The 13,495-nt window shown below is 53.2% G+C and overlaps 6 protein-coding genes across 6 annotated transcripts; 3 read left to right on the top strand and 3 right to left on the bottom strand.

Annotated features, from left to right (window-relative positions):
- Positions 1-260: 260 nt before the first annotated feature.
- Positions 261-437, top strand: QC761_0055290 (uncharacterized protein; the record flags this gene model as incomplete). The annotated part of the gene is made up of 1 exon (XM_062872520.1): positions 261-437. The coding sequence occupies one exon, from the start codon at positions 261-263 to the stop codon at positions 435-437; it is 177 nt and encodes a 58-aa protein (XP_062733662.1).
- A 2-nt stretch (positions 438-439) lies between these two features.
- Positions 440-908, top strand: QC761_307070 (uncharacterized protein; the record flags this gene model as incomplete). The annotated part of the gene is made up of 3 exons (XM_062877846.1): positions 440-508; positions 573-797; positions 826-908. 2 exons carry the CDS (start codon positions 440-442, stop codon positions 585-587), a joined length of 84 nt encoding a protein of 27 aa, XP_062733661.1. The 3' UTR covers positions 588-797; positions 826-908.
- Positions 909-1,371: 463 nt separating this feature from the next.
- On the bottom strand, positions 1,372-3,941 carry RHO1 (GTP-binding protein Rho1). The gene is made up of 5 exons (XM_062877845.1): positions 3,085-3,941; positions 2,906-2,933; positions 2,513-2,710; positions 2,316-2,450; positions 1,372-2,256 (listed from the first exon to the last, which is right to left on the bottom strand). The coding sequence occupies exons 1-5, from the start codon at positions 3,153-3,155 to the stop codon at positions 2,104-2,106; spliced, it is 585 nt and encodes a 194-aa protein (XP_062733660.1). The 5' UTR covers positions 3,156-3,941; the 3' UTR covers positions 1,372-2,103.
- QC761_307050 (uncharacterized protein) lies at positions 3,646-6,531 on the top strand. Its single transcript, XM_062877844.1, has 3 exons — positions 3,646-3,701; positions 3,786-5,514; positions 5,578-6,531. Exons 2-3 carry the CDS (start codon positions 5,059-5,061, stop codon positions 6,307-6,309), a joined length of 1,188 nt encoding a protein of 395 aa, XP_062733659.1. The 5' UTR covers positions 3,646-3,701; positions 3,786-5,058; the 3' UTR covers positions 6,310-6,531.
- Positions 5,676-9,685, bottom strand: VTC2 (Phosphate metabolism transcription protein). The gene is made up of 2 exons (XM_062877843.1): positions 6,951-9,685; positions 5,676-6,879 (listed from the first exon to the last, which is right to left on the bottom strand). Exons 1-2 carry the CDS (start codon positions 9,282-9,284, stop codon positions 6,793-6,795), a joined length of 2,421 nt encoding a protein of 806 aa, XP_062733658.1. The 5' UTR covers positions 9,285-9,685; the 3' UTR covers positions 5,676-6,792.
- Positions 9,686-10,281: 596 nt separating this feature from the next.
- On the bottom strand, positions 10,282-13,354 carry QC761_307030 (uncharacterized protein; the record flags this gene model as incomplete). The annotated part of the gene is made up of 3 exons (XM_062877842.1): positions 10,282-11,259; positions 11,319-13,045; positions 13,096-13,354. The coding sequence occupies 3 exons, from the start codon at positions 13,352-13,354 to the stop codon at positions 10,282-10,284; spliced, it is 2,964 nt and encodes a 987-aa protein (XP_062733657.1).
- Positions 13,355-13,495: the final 141 nt, after the last annotated feature.

Below are 13,495 nucleotides of genomic sequence, written 5' to 3'. Positions count from 1 at the left end.
TACTAGTGGAGATCCGATTGCAAATCCCAACCTTGTGACATGACGCTCCTCCCTCATGATAGGCAAACTAAGGTAGGTAGCGTTATGCACCACCGTTTTAGGAAGAGAAAAGGGTCCAACATTTGCCATGCTTAACGCGGTTACCCATGGAGATAGGTGACAAGCTTGTCTGCGGATTAGTTAGCCCCCAAATGGTCCATGTGTGTAACAAGTGATGGATCATGTGGTTCCCTCCTTCCATCTGTTAATAAGTGCGGTTGATGGTGGGTGGTGTGTTCAGCATATATATACCCCGCTCTTTTAGTCCCCCATTCTTGCCCACCTACATATCTACCCCTCCTCAAACTCTCACCCCTTCCACTATCGTGAACTTCAACTTACACTCTCACCTTTTTACTCAAACCAAACAACCAACAACCCGCAAACACTTCAAGTAACCATGCACGACGGAAGCTGCCCCAAGTGCGGTGCCGCCTCAGAGGGCAAGTCCTGCGGCAGCTGCGGAGCTGTAAGTCTTCCCCGCTCACTTATAATAACCCTCCTTGCTGACATCCACACCCTTTCTAATACAGACCTGCCCCAACTAGCAGACTTCCCCTTCCCGTCGTTTACCCTCCCCACCAACTCCCAACGGCATCGGTTCCTTCTGTCTCAACTAGACAGCCAACTCCCCCTCCACAATCTCACCCGTCCACATCGCCAACAAGAACAACGGAAAAGACACCACCAACAAAAGGGCTTTACCGGGTTCATAGGCCGTCAAGCAGGAGTTATGTCTACCTAGCCAATGTTCGAAAGTCAATTCACGAGGAGAATAAGAGGAAGGGTGGTGGACGACGGAGAAACTACTCCTTGATTTCCAATTCTTTTTTCTCGCTGTTTTTTGGTATTTTATTTTGTTTCCATGATGAGTTGACGATGATGATATCAATCTTTTCAGAAAAAAACCAAAATAAAGAATTGTTCTGTTTTCAAATCCTGAGCCGTGTCTTTGATTTAGACGAAAACAACATCCATCTTCAAGCAAAGCTCATCTCCAACAAGATAATAATACATCCACGACGTTGAACCTATAGCTTAGAAAAGCCAAAAAAATGAGTTTAAACCATCCTCGTTCGTATTCCCCTCCTAAATCAAGCCTTCTTCTCATTTCACAAAACTGTAAACTATTCAACCCAAGATAATAAGATGAACCACCCCCCGCCCAACATATCCACCCTTCCTTAATTCAGCAATTAGCACAGCAAATCAGCACAGCCACTCCTCACCTGCTGAGCATTCGCAAGGGACAACCTGAGAGGCCGAGTGGAGTCAAAACACAGCCCCCCTTTTTTATTGTTCACACCCATCTCGCTCGCATCTCGTATGTCAAACAACATTACGTGGATAACATGGTCAACAATCTTCCGCAACAAATGACGTAACCAGCAGAGTAAAAAAGAGAGAGAAACCGTGTATTCAATGATGATGATCTAGCCTACCGACCAGTGAAAGTCCAGACCGCACAACCCAAAGACTTTACAAGCAAGCAGGTGGCACAACCCACAACAAACGACAAAGGCCCGGTCCAAGTCCAGAAAAGAGAAAAAAAACCACATTGACTAAATAGCTAGCTAGAAAAAAGTGAGAACAGAGAGGTACAATACGTAGAGAGTTATTGGAAAAGATGAAAAGGGGAGACAGAGAGTCAGACAGAGAGGAAGGAGGTGGTGTGGATTACGGCAGAGCCTCTGCCCAAATAGTTGCGTGTACTCGGCCCATCTCCAAACCGACACAATAGTTGCTATGAGGCAGACGCTTCAAAATATTGCTTTGCGTTCTGTCACTCCTCTCCCGCCTCATGGGCCAAAAACGTGTTTCCCTCCCAGTTCTTGCGCACGTTTCCGCGTAGCCCTCCTGGAGCATAAATCCCATCCTATCCTCCCTACGGTCGACGGCGGGTGGTGATATTCCAAGAATGTCGGGTGAGCTGTTTCTGCCTCTCCGAGAGGGAATGTCCCCACTGTGATGCATTACTGGGTGCGAGGGTGTTGGGTATAGAGGCCTGGTGCGGCAAAGGTCGACAGATTGCTAGGGGTATATCTGCAGAGCACATGGTTGCGCTTAGGCGATGACGCACTTGCCCTTCTTCTTTGATGACTTCTTCATCAACGCGGCCCGCGTCGCGAACTCGAACACTTCCCGGACACCCTCGTTGGTCTTGGCGGAGCACTCGAGATACTTGGTGGCCTTGATGTTGGTGGCAACTTGTTGACCCTGCACATATTTGTCAGCTTTTGTTGTTGTCGTGGGGGACGATCCTTGCATAAACATACCTGTTCAGGAGACACGGGCTGCTGGCTGGTCTTGCGGAGCTCCTCGATGGTCTTCTGGTCGAAACGGAGATCCTTCTTGCAACCAACAAGGATCTTGGGAACATCGGGACAGAAATGGTGTACCTCGGAGCACCACTATCGAGAGAATTACATCAGTAACGTCTAAGCGTAATATGGTAGGATAAGCATAAACTTACCTTCTCGCCAACGTTGTCGAGGGAATCGGGCGAGTCGATGGCGAAGCAGATCAAGATGACGTGGGAGTCGGGGTAAGAGAGAGGGCGGAGACGGTCGTAATCCTCTTGGCCAGCCGTATCCCAAAGGGCGAGCTCGACGTGCTTTCCATCAACCTCGACATCGGCAACGTAGTTTTCGAAGACGGTAGGGACATAGACCTGCAGGTTTTGTTAGTAATTGATAGTTGAAGGGCAGTGCCAGCGCGATCCAAGTGCCGTGGTGCGGTTGTCTTGATCGTCATCGAACGCCCAGGTATGGGCAGAAAAGTTGCAGAGGCGGTCAATAGCGAACAGGGGCTGGCGTGATGGGCAATCGAAGCGTGCACGGGAGGGTGAAAGTAGTTCGAATCTTACCTCTGGGAAGGTACCCTTGGAGAAAACACTGCGACGAAACCTGTCAGTAACTGTAGATGATGGATGATGGGGGTTGATGATGATGATGATGTTGATGACGACGCGGCCAAGGTCATGGTTGCGGCGGTGAAAGGACTAAATCCGACATGACACAACGGGCATCATGGAAGGCTACTCACATCAACAAGCACGTCTTTCCGCAGGCACCGTCACCGACGATAACCAACTTCCGGCGAAGCTCGGCGGCCATTGTTGCGTGTGATTAGGTTAATAGAGTGTTTTGGTTTGGCTTGGTTTGGGAGGTCGCAGACGTGTCGAGCTGCGAGGCCGGGAGACGGGTGATGTTCAACAAAAAGAAGAACAGCGGTGATATCTGTATGCCAAAGAGAGAGCGGAGGCGGAGTCAGAGCCTCTGTCTGGGTGCAGTTGGTCGGGTTCGTGGGTGGTTGATGCAGCAAAAGTGCGAGAGATGGAAGGTTGCAGGGTGGAGGTGGAAAAGAGCAGAAGATCAAGTCGCTTTCAATTGACGACAGAGAAAGGGCAACGGCAACAGTGCGTTGGGGGGAGCCGGGAAGATGAGGACGAGTGGGTGCGCGCCTGAAACGGGGGCCTCTGAGTGGACAAAAAGTTTGGGGGGGCTTGCTTAAGTGCTGTTCGCTTGGTCTGGGCTCAGCTTCCCTGTTCAGCAGGGCAGTGGTGGAGGTCGCCGGTTATCTTTTTGGTCTTATTTAATCACCTCTCTCGTGATGTTGTAGTGCTCTAAATTGTTTATTTTATTCTTCCTGCTGACTGACAGGTAGTGGCTTTTTACCTACGGAGGACCGACAGCATCACGGGCTCCGAGTCCTGAACTTTTAGCTATGGACTAACTATATCTTAGGTAGCGGGTGTTCTTGGCTGGCAGATGCTCCCGTCAACGTGCACCAATGTGGCCCCAGCCTTCTGCCCTGGGCTTGCAAAGATCCCAAGCCCCTGAAAGACAGGCAATCTTGAACGGGCAGACGGGGTCGGATTGTCGGCGGGCCTCGCTCTTCCATCAACACAATCAAGAACGTGGGAATATCGCCACGGCTGCCTACCACGAATGCGATGATGCGATTGTCAGGGCTGTCCTGCACCAGCCGGAGCACATGTCTTGAATTCTATGACTCCCGACCGATTGGGAGAGTTTCCCGCTCCTCCCCCCCCCCCGCCCAAAAAAAAACGCCCCTATCAACCAGAAGCACAGCACCTGCACTTGCACAAGGCTTAAGAACGGGGGCTATCCTTTCACAGCATAACTCCCTTCAGCCTTGCCATTACGGAATATCTGTGCTTCTGAAACAGTGACCTCGAACATCGATGACATCCATTATTAACAGTCGAGGCATGTGATGGGTGCATCAGTTGGCTACCTCCCAACAAGGAGATCTGCAAAGACCGAGGAGAAAGCTCACCGTCTTTGCCCTCCTACGGTGTCAAGTGAGAAGTGTGTGGGTCATAATGGGTCGTAACGCTGGAGTCCTAGGGACAGCCATAGGACTTCCCAAGCCATACCTACAGCCTGCAACCCGGGGAGCTGCATAACGGGACAAAAGCCGAACGAACTGCCAGCCATTTCAGCATCAGCTTGTTTGCTTGTCAGCCCTGCAAACTCGTGAGAAGGCAGTCAGATTGGACCTGATACTTGGGATTCGGCCTGGTCGGCGTCTGATGTGCAGATAGGATCACAACACGAGCGTGTCGAATGTCAACTCGTCCGGGTGTCTTATCCGCAGCTGCACGGAAGATCTCTGTTGGTTCAACCCCTTTTGATATTTGACATAGTGATCCATTCTCCATGTATAGCATGACAAAAGCATTCGATGATGCAGATGCAGCATATCTCAGAAAGTGGGTCGCTGGGCCATGTTCATAGCTGCCAGCTGACAGGCCTCTCTCGGTCAGCCGTAAAAATTTCCAACCGCCGGGTGCACGGGGCACACACGGACCGTTGATGGCACGAATTGAGGCTTTGGTCAGTCAACTTTTCTGAGATTCGCTGCTGGTGCGCCCGACGGATGTGATACTCGCCCGCCCCGGTACCCCCCTCCCCCCCCGACCAAAAGGACGAACACAGCTCCCCTCACCACTCCCCAGCACACCAACGGTCAATTGACCGTCTGCGGCCCGAGATGGACAAGATCCTCCGCCGGGTTGCCATGGCTGAGCGCCAGGTGACAAAACGAATCAAGCGCAAGACCCAGCGCCGGTACCAGCAAGAGAAGAAGGAGCGGATGAGGGAGATCAAGAGGCACAGAGAAGAAGTCGGCGAGGACATGCGACAGGCCATCATCCGCCGCAACGAGGACCTCAAGTTGGGCCCCATCGCCCCCAACCGTGACACTGGCAAGCTCAACGAATTCGGCAACCCATACGGCGCCATCTCGGTCGACAGAGCTCTCCTCCACTCCCAGCTCACCCCCGCCCAAAAGGAAGCCCGCTGCGCCTGGGCCGGCGGCTCCAAGAACCTCTGCCTTGCCCCCGGAGACCGTGTAGTCATCCTCGAGGGCCCCTACAAGGGCAAGATCGTCCCCATCAAGACCATCCGAACCAGCACCATGGTCCTCGAGATGGAGGACGAGCTCAAGGTGAGCTTCCTCCACCATAACCCCTCCCCCTCCCCAGCATATGACTAACCCTCCTTTCCCCAGACCAACGTCAAAATCCCCGAATACCTCCGCGAACCCGGCTCCTCCCCAGTAGAACCAATCGCCATGGCCGTCCCCATCTCGGCCGTCCGCCTCGTCTACCCCCTCCCCCACCCCGACTCCGGCCACGTCCGCGACGTCATCGTCCGCGAGCTCAAACCCGTGAACATCTCCTACGACCGTCCCACGCGCCGCACCCTCTTCTCCCGCCTCGTCCCCGGCCTCAACGTCACCATCCCCTGGCCCGCCGTCCCCCCCGTCAAGCACAGCGACCACCCAATCGACACCCTCCGCATCGACGTCGAGGAACGCACCTACATCCCCACCCTCCTGCGTCCACCAATGCCAGAGGTGGTCATTGACGAGCTCCGCAACCGCTACAGCAAGTTCCGCACGAGGCACACGGAGGAGTACATCGCCAAGATTCAGGCCCAGGAGGACGAGAAGAAGGCCAGGAGGAAGAGCGTCGACACGATGCTGCAGCCGGTGCAGGAGTACAATAGGAAGCTGAGGGAGCTGAGACGGGAGAGGGGCCAGCCGGTGCTGACGGATGAGATGTTGGAGAAGATTGGCAGGGTTATTGCCAAGAATCAGGCGCTGAGGAAGAGCGGTGGCTTGGTGAGCGCGCAGTTGGAGCAGAGGAAGAAGCAGGACGAGGAGTTGAGGAAGGCGGTGGAGAGTTTATCGATAGAGGGCGGCGAGGGGGCCGCGCCGGTGGACCAACCAAAGGTGTAGAACCATCATGTGTAGGTAAGGTACATACATATCAAAACAAGATACCCCTGGGTTGAAAATGGCGTGAATGGGGGAGGGTATTGAAAGTGTAAAAACATATGGAACGGCCTTGTTTGATACGGGAATGTTTCTTTGTAACGATAACTGATGTAGCATATAGAAAGGGGCGGAACAAGAGAAATCACAAGAAATGCCATTTCACGAAGCACATGGTTAAAAGTGATATTGAGGCCCTCCTCTGTTATACAATCTAAGCTGTGCCCCTGCCTCCCATGCAAATATACAATACCGCTTGTCAATGTTATGATTTGCAAAAAAAAAAACTCTCCCCTGAACCCCTGATTCAAAAAAGTAAACAGAACCGCACAGACATCCAACATCACCTATCCAAAACACAACAACACTATCCTCTCATAACCCATCTCACTCCCCCTACAACTCCTACTATGACTCCTGCTATCACTCATACCGGTCCTCTTCTACTCACCTCAAATCCCCCATATCAACCCCACTCCGATTCCCATGATGCCCCCCATCACCCCCCCAATGCTTCTCAAAAGCCTGTTGATACTACATCACACAAGTTAGCACACAACCTTCCCCCCTCCGGTTTCAATCAAAAGCGTAGTTAGTGTACTCACCGCAATCCCAAAATTCACCACCAGCGCCACCCCAAGCGCACCCGCCACCACCATCGGCCCCAGCACAAAATCAAAATCCTTCCCGCTTCTCCCCATAATCATCTCCCTCCTCCTCCTCAACACCCACCAGCTCCAACCCCCCGTAAACGCCGCCACACCCAAGAAAACCATTCCCATCACCTCCCCCAGCAAGTTCCCTCCCTTCGAGCTCGCAGAGGCAGTGTACAAACTGATCGCCAACCCCCCCAGCAATACACAGATGTGCTGCCACTTCAAAAACGTCCGCTCGTTTGCCAGCCAGACTTTTGGTTCGATTTGCAACGGGCCAGAGTTCTTGATCCACTCCTTTGGTTCCGTCACTCCAGGGGGCAGGGAGGTGATGCCCGCTTCGCGGGCGCGTTTGGCTCTGCTGTACTTGGACAGGGAAAAGCCGGGGAGGACGGAGGAGAGGGTGCCGTAGTTGATCTCGCGGTTCTCGCGGGGGATGAGGGGTTGGGACTGGGAGGACTCGCCGGCTTCGTCCCCGGCGGGGGTGGACACGGCCTGTTGTTGATTGGAGGTTGTAACGCCTGACTTTGGGGAGGCGGCGGCAGCAGCAGCGTCGGTCGCCATCCGGTCGGCGAGGTAGGATTTTGCTGCTGGGGACGAGCGGGAAGGTTTATACGACGACAGTTTGGTCCCCAGGAATGACCCGACCACTTGCTCGTTTTCCGCTCTGCGGGCGCGACGCTCTTCCTCTTCTTGGAAGGCCCGCTGGGGGTCCTTGCGGATGTCGGTGTTGAGGTCCGATAGCCAGAAGGGGAGGCGGTTGACGTAGTCCTCAAAGAGAGAGGCGACGCCCTGGACAAACTTGGAGAATCTGGGGCAGGGGTGGACAAGATGGGAGCCCATGAGGTCTTGGATCCAGCCTGGACGGCCGCGCTTGTTGTTGACGTCCTCCTTGAGCTTGATCTCCAACACCGCGTAAGGGAAGCGGGAGACCTCGCTTTGGTTGATGTTCTTGAACGGGTGGGTCATGTTGCTATTGTCGATATCCGCCCGATGCCAGTCCTTGGGATCGCGGCAGGGCCGGTCACGATCAAGCGTGTCCTCCCGGATGAAGGCAATGTCCGTATCAATAGAAATCCGCACCCGATCATCCCCCGGATTCTGAAACGCAGTCCTCACATAATTCGCCCTCACCAACGGCTCCAACTTGTTATCCCTCACAAACTCCTGAATCGCGTCCGCCGTCCCCTTAAATTCCTCCACATCCTCCGCCTTCTGCCCCTTCCTCTCCATCTTCTGAACCGACTTTTCCATCTTGTACTCCCCATCCAGAAACGCCCTGACATATTTCTCCTTGATCGCAAACTTCCTCTCCTCGCTCGTCCCATTCTCATGCAACAGCTTCTGCTCCAGCAAGATCTCCGGCCTCGCGCTCAACTGCCCATACCACCTCAACCTCAACGAACTCGCCTCCGCCTCCCTCTCCACCTTCTTCGAATACAGCTGGAACTTGGCATTATCAAAATACAACGACGTAATCGTCGGGTCCTGCTTCCCATCCACCTCCTTGGCCGACTGCTCACTATACACCAGCGCCGGCAGCCTCCTCAAGATGTACGTCTTGACCTCCAACAAGTTATCCGGGTGCACCCAAAACTTGTGCGCCGTGTACTTCTCCCCATTGTGCGTCTCAGGCTGGCTGTCCGGATCAATAGGCAGCACATCCCCCGCATCCGGCGCCTCAAACCGTCTAATCGCAAAATACATATACGACAGCTTGTTCAACAACGGCGAGTAAGCCTGCTCCGAGTTGAACGGCCGGTTCGACAAGTTGACCTGCATCATCGGCCGAATCTTGTACCGATCCCCCCTCTTGCGATCATGCTTTTTGACAATCTTCAAAAAGCCGGTATAGTTCAGATTGCTATACTTTTGCAGCTCCTTGACCTCGTTTGTGATCCCATCCAGCTCTGCCTCCATCTCTTTGAGTTTCTGTTTATCCACCGCCACCTCTTCATGTTTTCCCTCGTCCCCCTCTTCCTGGGCAGCATCACCCTCGCCACCCTCCTCGGACTGTTGCTGCTCATTCATATGCTTCAGCTTCTCCGCCGCCTCATCCGTCCTGTTGCGCAGCTCCTCAATCTTGGCCTCTTGAAACTTGGCCACTTTTTCGAGCTGGGTGTTGAAGATCTCGTCGCAGAAGCGGTTCTCGTCTTCTTCGGTCCAGGGCTCGTCCTCGTCGTCGGGCTTGTCCTCGCGGAGGATGGATTTCAGCTTGGCGTAGTCGATGTATTGGTCTTTCCAGGGCGGGTAGACCGACTGGCGGAGGGTTTTGCCGAAGCGCATCGTGAACTGTCGCCTTCTCCCGTTGGAGGCGTCGGTGTTATTTGTTGGGTGCGTGTTTGATTTGGGGGAGCAATGAAGATGATGTAGTAGAGTCTCGTGTTAACAGTAGAGGGAGAGACCTGCTGGTGCCACAGAGACAAAAGGTCGGGGAAAATGATGAAACAAAAATACAGTTGGAAAGAGAAAGCTTGCGATGAAGATGGCGGTTTTGGAGAGTGCAGAGTGGTGTCTCGTCATAAACCAACCAGGCCCCGCCGCGATGGCACAGAAACATTTCCCCACAGTACCCGTTGCCCCTGGTGCGGGCGTTAGAGGCTACAAAAAGTTTGAATTTGGTCTTGAATTCAGAGATCATCAACTGGTTTTCGGCGCTGTTCAAAGCAATACAAGTCATGTATGACTTCAAACCTCTATGTAACGTGTTGAAAATATTTGCTGTGAGAATTCGATGCTGTGACATGTCTATCAACAATCAACCTCAAAGTACTCTTCAACCACGATAGCTTCACTGTCAAGTCCTCCAGCTCCAGCCATTGGCCAATCGACCACTGGGATCACCCACGTGCTCTTGGCGATATATTCAGCACATGCAACTCAACTTGCAAATCTAGACTCTTCATGTTCATAAACAAATCACAGCGTATAAGTCATACAAAAGCTGTATTGTTTCGCTACTGGCATGTAATCATGATCCCTCCACGTCAAGTAAACTACTCAAGCCTCTCCATGTGTGCAAGGTTCTCCCCGTCTCCTCCCCATCACCAAACCACCCTTTGGCATATCATATATATACTTCATACTTCAAGCAAACCAAAAACTCCAAAAAAAACAAACAACAAAAAAAAATCACGATTTCCATCTTCCTCCAGTTTCATCGCATTCCATACAACCAATCTCCCAACAACTTCAACCCCTCTGTCGTGAGGTCCAAACTCTGATGCGCCAGCTCAGTCCAGTCTCTCACTAGCCTCTGCTCTTTCAACTTCCACGCTTTTCCCTAAGCCATTGCTGGAGTCTTGAACTGAGCCACCGCCGCCTTCGCCCTTTCTCTCACATATAGATCCGCATCATTAGTCTCCAAACCCTCCAGCTTCGACAAGACCCCAAGCTTAGCCAGCTCCGACGCCCTCTGCGCGCAAGGCTGCCTGTCCTCATCATCCTCCAGGACGCTCAGGTTCTCAAACAAGTGACAAAGACCTCTCCTCACATCCACCGATTCGTTGTCGAGGTTGCCCCCCAGCAGCTTCAACAACTCGGTCTGCGCAATCACCAACTGTCGATGCCTGGGGATACTTGCAGCAATGTGCACCAAGATAAACGTGATAGCCATAATGATCTTCGCCTGTGGGTACAGCGCCAGCGTGTCCCTCCCCTTGGAATACTTCCGGCCAAACGCCCCCACCACCCGCACCTTGAGCTTGTTCGCCAGAATCCCAAACAACCTGTTCTCCCCCAGCTCCGAAAACAAGTAATCCACCAGCTCCGTCTGGTCCTGCGGTGTGTTCGGGTTCATGATGAAATTTTGAATAAAACCCAGCGCCTGCTCCTGAATCGCAATCATGTCGTTCCTTGCTTTCCGCACCGGGTTCAGGTCCGCTTTCCGCAGCATATCGAGTTTTTCTTTCGCTTTTTGCATCCGCGGCGAGTTCATCCTGCGAGGATTTCCATCCATGCCCCGCCATGTCCACAAGTGAGGCTCCTCTTCCTCTGTCGTTTCCGCGTCCATATCCTCGTCTTCGTCAGCATCCGTGGAGCGTCGCGGCCGCGTGTACGGCGCACCCTCTTCGGATGTGTCATCGCTGATCAGCTGGATGAGCCACCCGGGTTCCAACTCCTCCAGGAGTTGCTTCTTGCGGCTATTGTCGACTTCGAGGATCAAGTGCTTGAGTGCCCAGACCGCGTTGAGACGCAGCCCTGGCTCGTGAGAGTGTGCTTGTTCGCAGAGGATCTTGGAGATACCCGCTTGGAGAAGAGGCTAGTAAAATGAGTGTTAGTACATGTGATCAACCACTCAGAATTCGGGACAAAACTTACCTCAACCATGGGACTGGAGCTTGCCAAGAGGTTGATGACAACACTGCAAGCTGCAATTTGCACTTCCAAATCGGGGTGTTTCATGAGCTTGTAAACAGGCTGCCAGACATCGTGATCTAAAAAGGTCGTCCTTAGAATACTGACTGATCGCCCGAGACACCGCAACGCATGACAGGCCGCCAGAATCACGCTGGTGGGGTTCTGTCCATAAGCCAACCTCTCAGCCCCATCTTTCCCTTCCTTCTTGGAAGCCGACTTCCCCTTTCGATTTTGGGGCTTCCCGGGTCGTACCGCAAGCGACTCGACAATAAAAGGAACCAGCTCCTGGGAAGCAAGCTCCTTGCGGTAATCCTCTCGTGATGAACACATCCCCGCCACGAGCGTCAGCGCACTGTACCTCATCCTAATCCTATGGATGTACAATGGGACCGGCCCCGGCGGTCCGAGTTGGCACGATGGAGGGCTCCCTTCCGAAACCATACTCTGACGGGGAAATGCTGTCCACGGGCTCGGGATCAACGGCGAAGCCAATAGCTCATATGCATCCTTGAGAAGCTTGGCCGTTGTCTTGATTACGCCACACTCATGAGCAGACTTCTGCAAGATCTCGCTCCCCCCAACCAAGCGCGCCAACACTTCCGGTGTTTTCTCCAGAATGGCCCAGTCCTTTTCCGTATCACTGTCAACAAATGTGGTCGTGTAAATCGACGGAGGAATTTCCTTCATATGATCCCTTATCAGATTGCAGAGTATAGGCACAAGGAGGTAAGCCAGTTCCTGTTCTCGGTCCAGGCGGGTGAGGTTGGCTTTGAACAGAGACGTCAGAACAGAAGCCGCTGCCACCCTCTCGAGCCCACTTGTCTTCCGCACAAGATTGAGAAGCCAGGGCACCACAGGACTCTCCGGGTTGTCAGCATCCGAGTCCTCACTGGCGGGATCGAGGCCAGTAAATTTGTATGTCTGAGAGCGCCTGTTTGACGAAGCATTCCGCGACAAACTGGAGGGAGGAAGCTGGGCAACCTGGGAACTGCTCCTAGACTGGGAACCGGGCATTAGGGGCAGGAGATAGTCCATGGCCCCGTGGCTTTTGCCCGCGGCACCGCCAGCACCAGGAGCCCTTGGTTCTGCTGACGCAGGGGTAAAGTCGATCAAAGGGAGAACGGCTAGGATTGCCGGAGAAAGCACAAACATGCAGCAACGGAACTTAGAGTTGCAAATGATGGCCGATATTGCTTCCAACGTCAAGGCGAGACTTGCCCCTCGGGGAGCCGGGGCTGGAATCATGTCAGCTAGGCCATCTGTTTCCGCAACCATTTCCGCTCCAGGTATGACCTCGCCTCGGGCCACAATGAAACTGGCCAGTATCGTCGCGAGCGCATCCAGAACACCACTGTCGGCCAAAACGTTTTGATGTTCCTCTTTATAACATAACCGGGCAATCGAACTCAAGACCAAGCGCTTTTGCTCTTGTATAACCGAATCGGCAGAAGGTTGTGTAAGAATAGCATGAAGGGACTCGAGATGTTCCGGTCTGAATAGAGCATCGGCCAATATGTTGAGATCATCGTGACCTGGGAGAGCAGCACTCGTTGCCTCGGTCATGTTGCGAATGATGCGGAGGGCTGTCAGAACGACCCGGGGCGAGTTTGGGTGGGCGAGAGAAATATAAGATAGGACTGTTGGGACAACGTCGACCGCATGAAGGGGGTCAAGGAATTGTGGCCCCCCTGACGAACGTTAGCACCGGGAGCAGCCGCTTGGGAGAAGAGATACTTGCCACCTGAGATACTTGCAAGCAGCTCCAGACACAGCAGACGAACAGAGTCCTCCTCTGTCCGCACGTATGACGGAGCGCTACCTTGTAACGCCTGGAGGATAGACCCCAGTATACCCTTCTCGACCCATTCTTCTTTGTTTTGCAGGTGACCAATACACTTGTCCTTGATTGCTCGAAGCTCGGCAACCTGTTCTGAATAGCTTCTAGTTATCTTGTGCGGTGTGAGCACTGGAGGGCTCGAGGCCTGGGCCATCGTCATAGCGAGCTCGGATTTCTGCTGATAGCTGCTGATCAAAGGGTGACCAGCCAATAGAGACTGATTCGTGGAAAGGTATGTGGTCGTTCTTTGCGTCGGAGTATGTAGTTGTACGGTATTGGTTGTATCGCGGGCGGATTGAAG

Source organism: Podospora bellae-mahoneyi, chromosome 3 (assembly GCF_035222275.1).
Source record: "Podospora bellae-mahoneyi strain CBS 112042 chromosome 3, whole genome shotgun sequence".
Lineage (NCBI taxonomy): Eukaryota > Fungi > Ascomycota > Sordariomycetes > Sordariales > Podosporaceae > Podospora > Podospora bellae-mahoneyi.
The sequence above is the reverse complement of the archived record's forward strand: the minus strand, read 5'-3'. Positions and strand labels throughout refer to the sequence as shown.

Excerpts from the sequence above, each read along its gene's own strand:
- RHO1 (XM_062877845.1), bottom strand. The coding sequence starts at position 3,155 with ATGGCCGCCGAGCTTCGCCGGAAGTTGGTTATCGTCGGTGACGGTGCC. Across the intron at positions 2,934-3,084 it reads GGAAAGACGTGCTTGTTGAT|TGTTTTCTCCAAGGGTACCT; the intron begins GTGAGTAGCCTT and ends GTTTCGTCGCAG. Across the intron at positions 2,451-2,512 it reads TCGACAACGTTGGCGAGAAG|TGGTGCTCCGAGGTACACCA; the intron begins GTAAGTTTATGC and ends TTCTCTCGATAG.
- QC761_307050 (XM_062877844.1), top strand. The coding sequence starts at position 5,059 with ATGGACAAGATCCTCCGCCGGGTTGCCATGGCTGAGCGCCAGGTGACA. Across the intron at positions 5,515-5,577 it reads AGATGGAGGACGAGCTCAAG|ACCAACGTCAAAATCCCCGA; the intron begins GTGAGCTTCCTC and ends TCCTTTCCCCAG.
- VTC2 (XM_062877843.1), bottom strand. The coding sequence starts at position 9,284 with ATGCGCTTCGGCAAAACCCTCCGCCAGTCGGTCTACCCGCCCTGGAAA. Across the intron at positions 6,880-6,950 it reads TGGTGAATTTTGGGATTGCG|TATCAACAGGCTTTTGAGAA; the intron begins GTGAGTACACTA and ends TGTGTGATGTAG.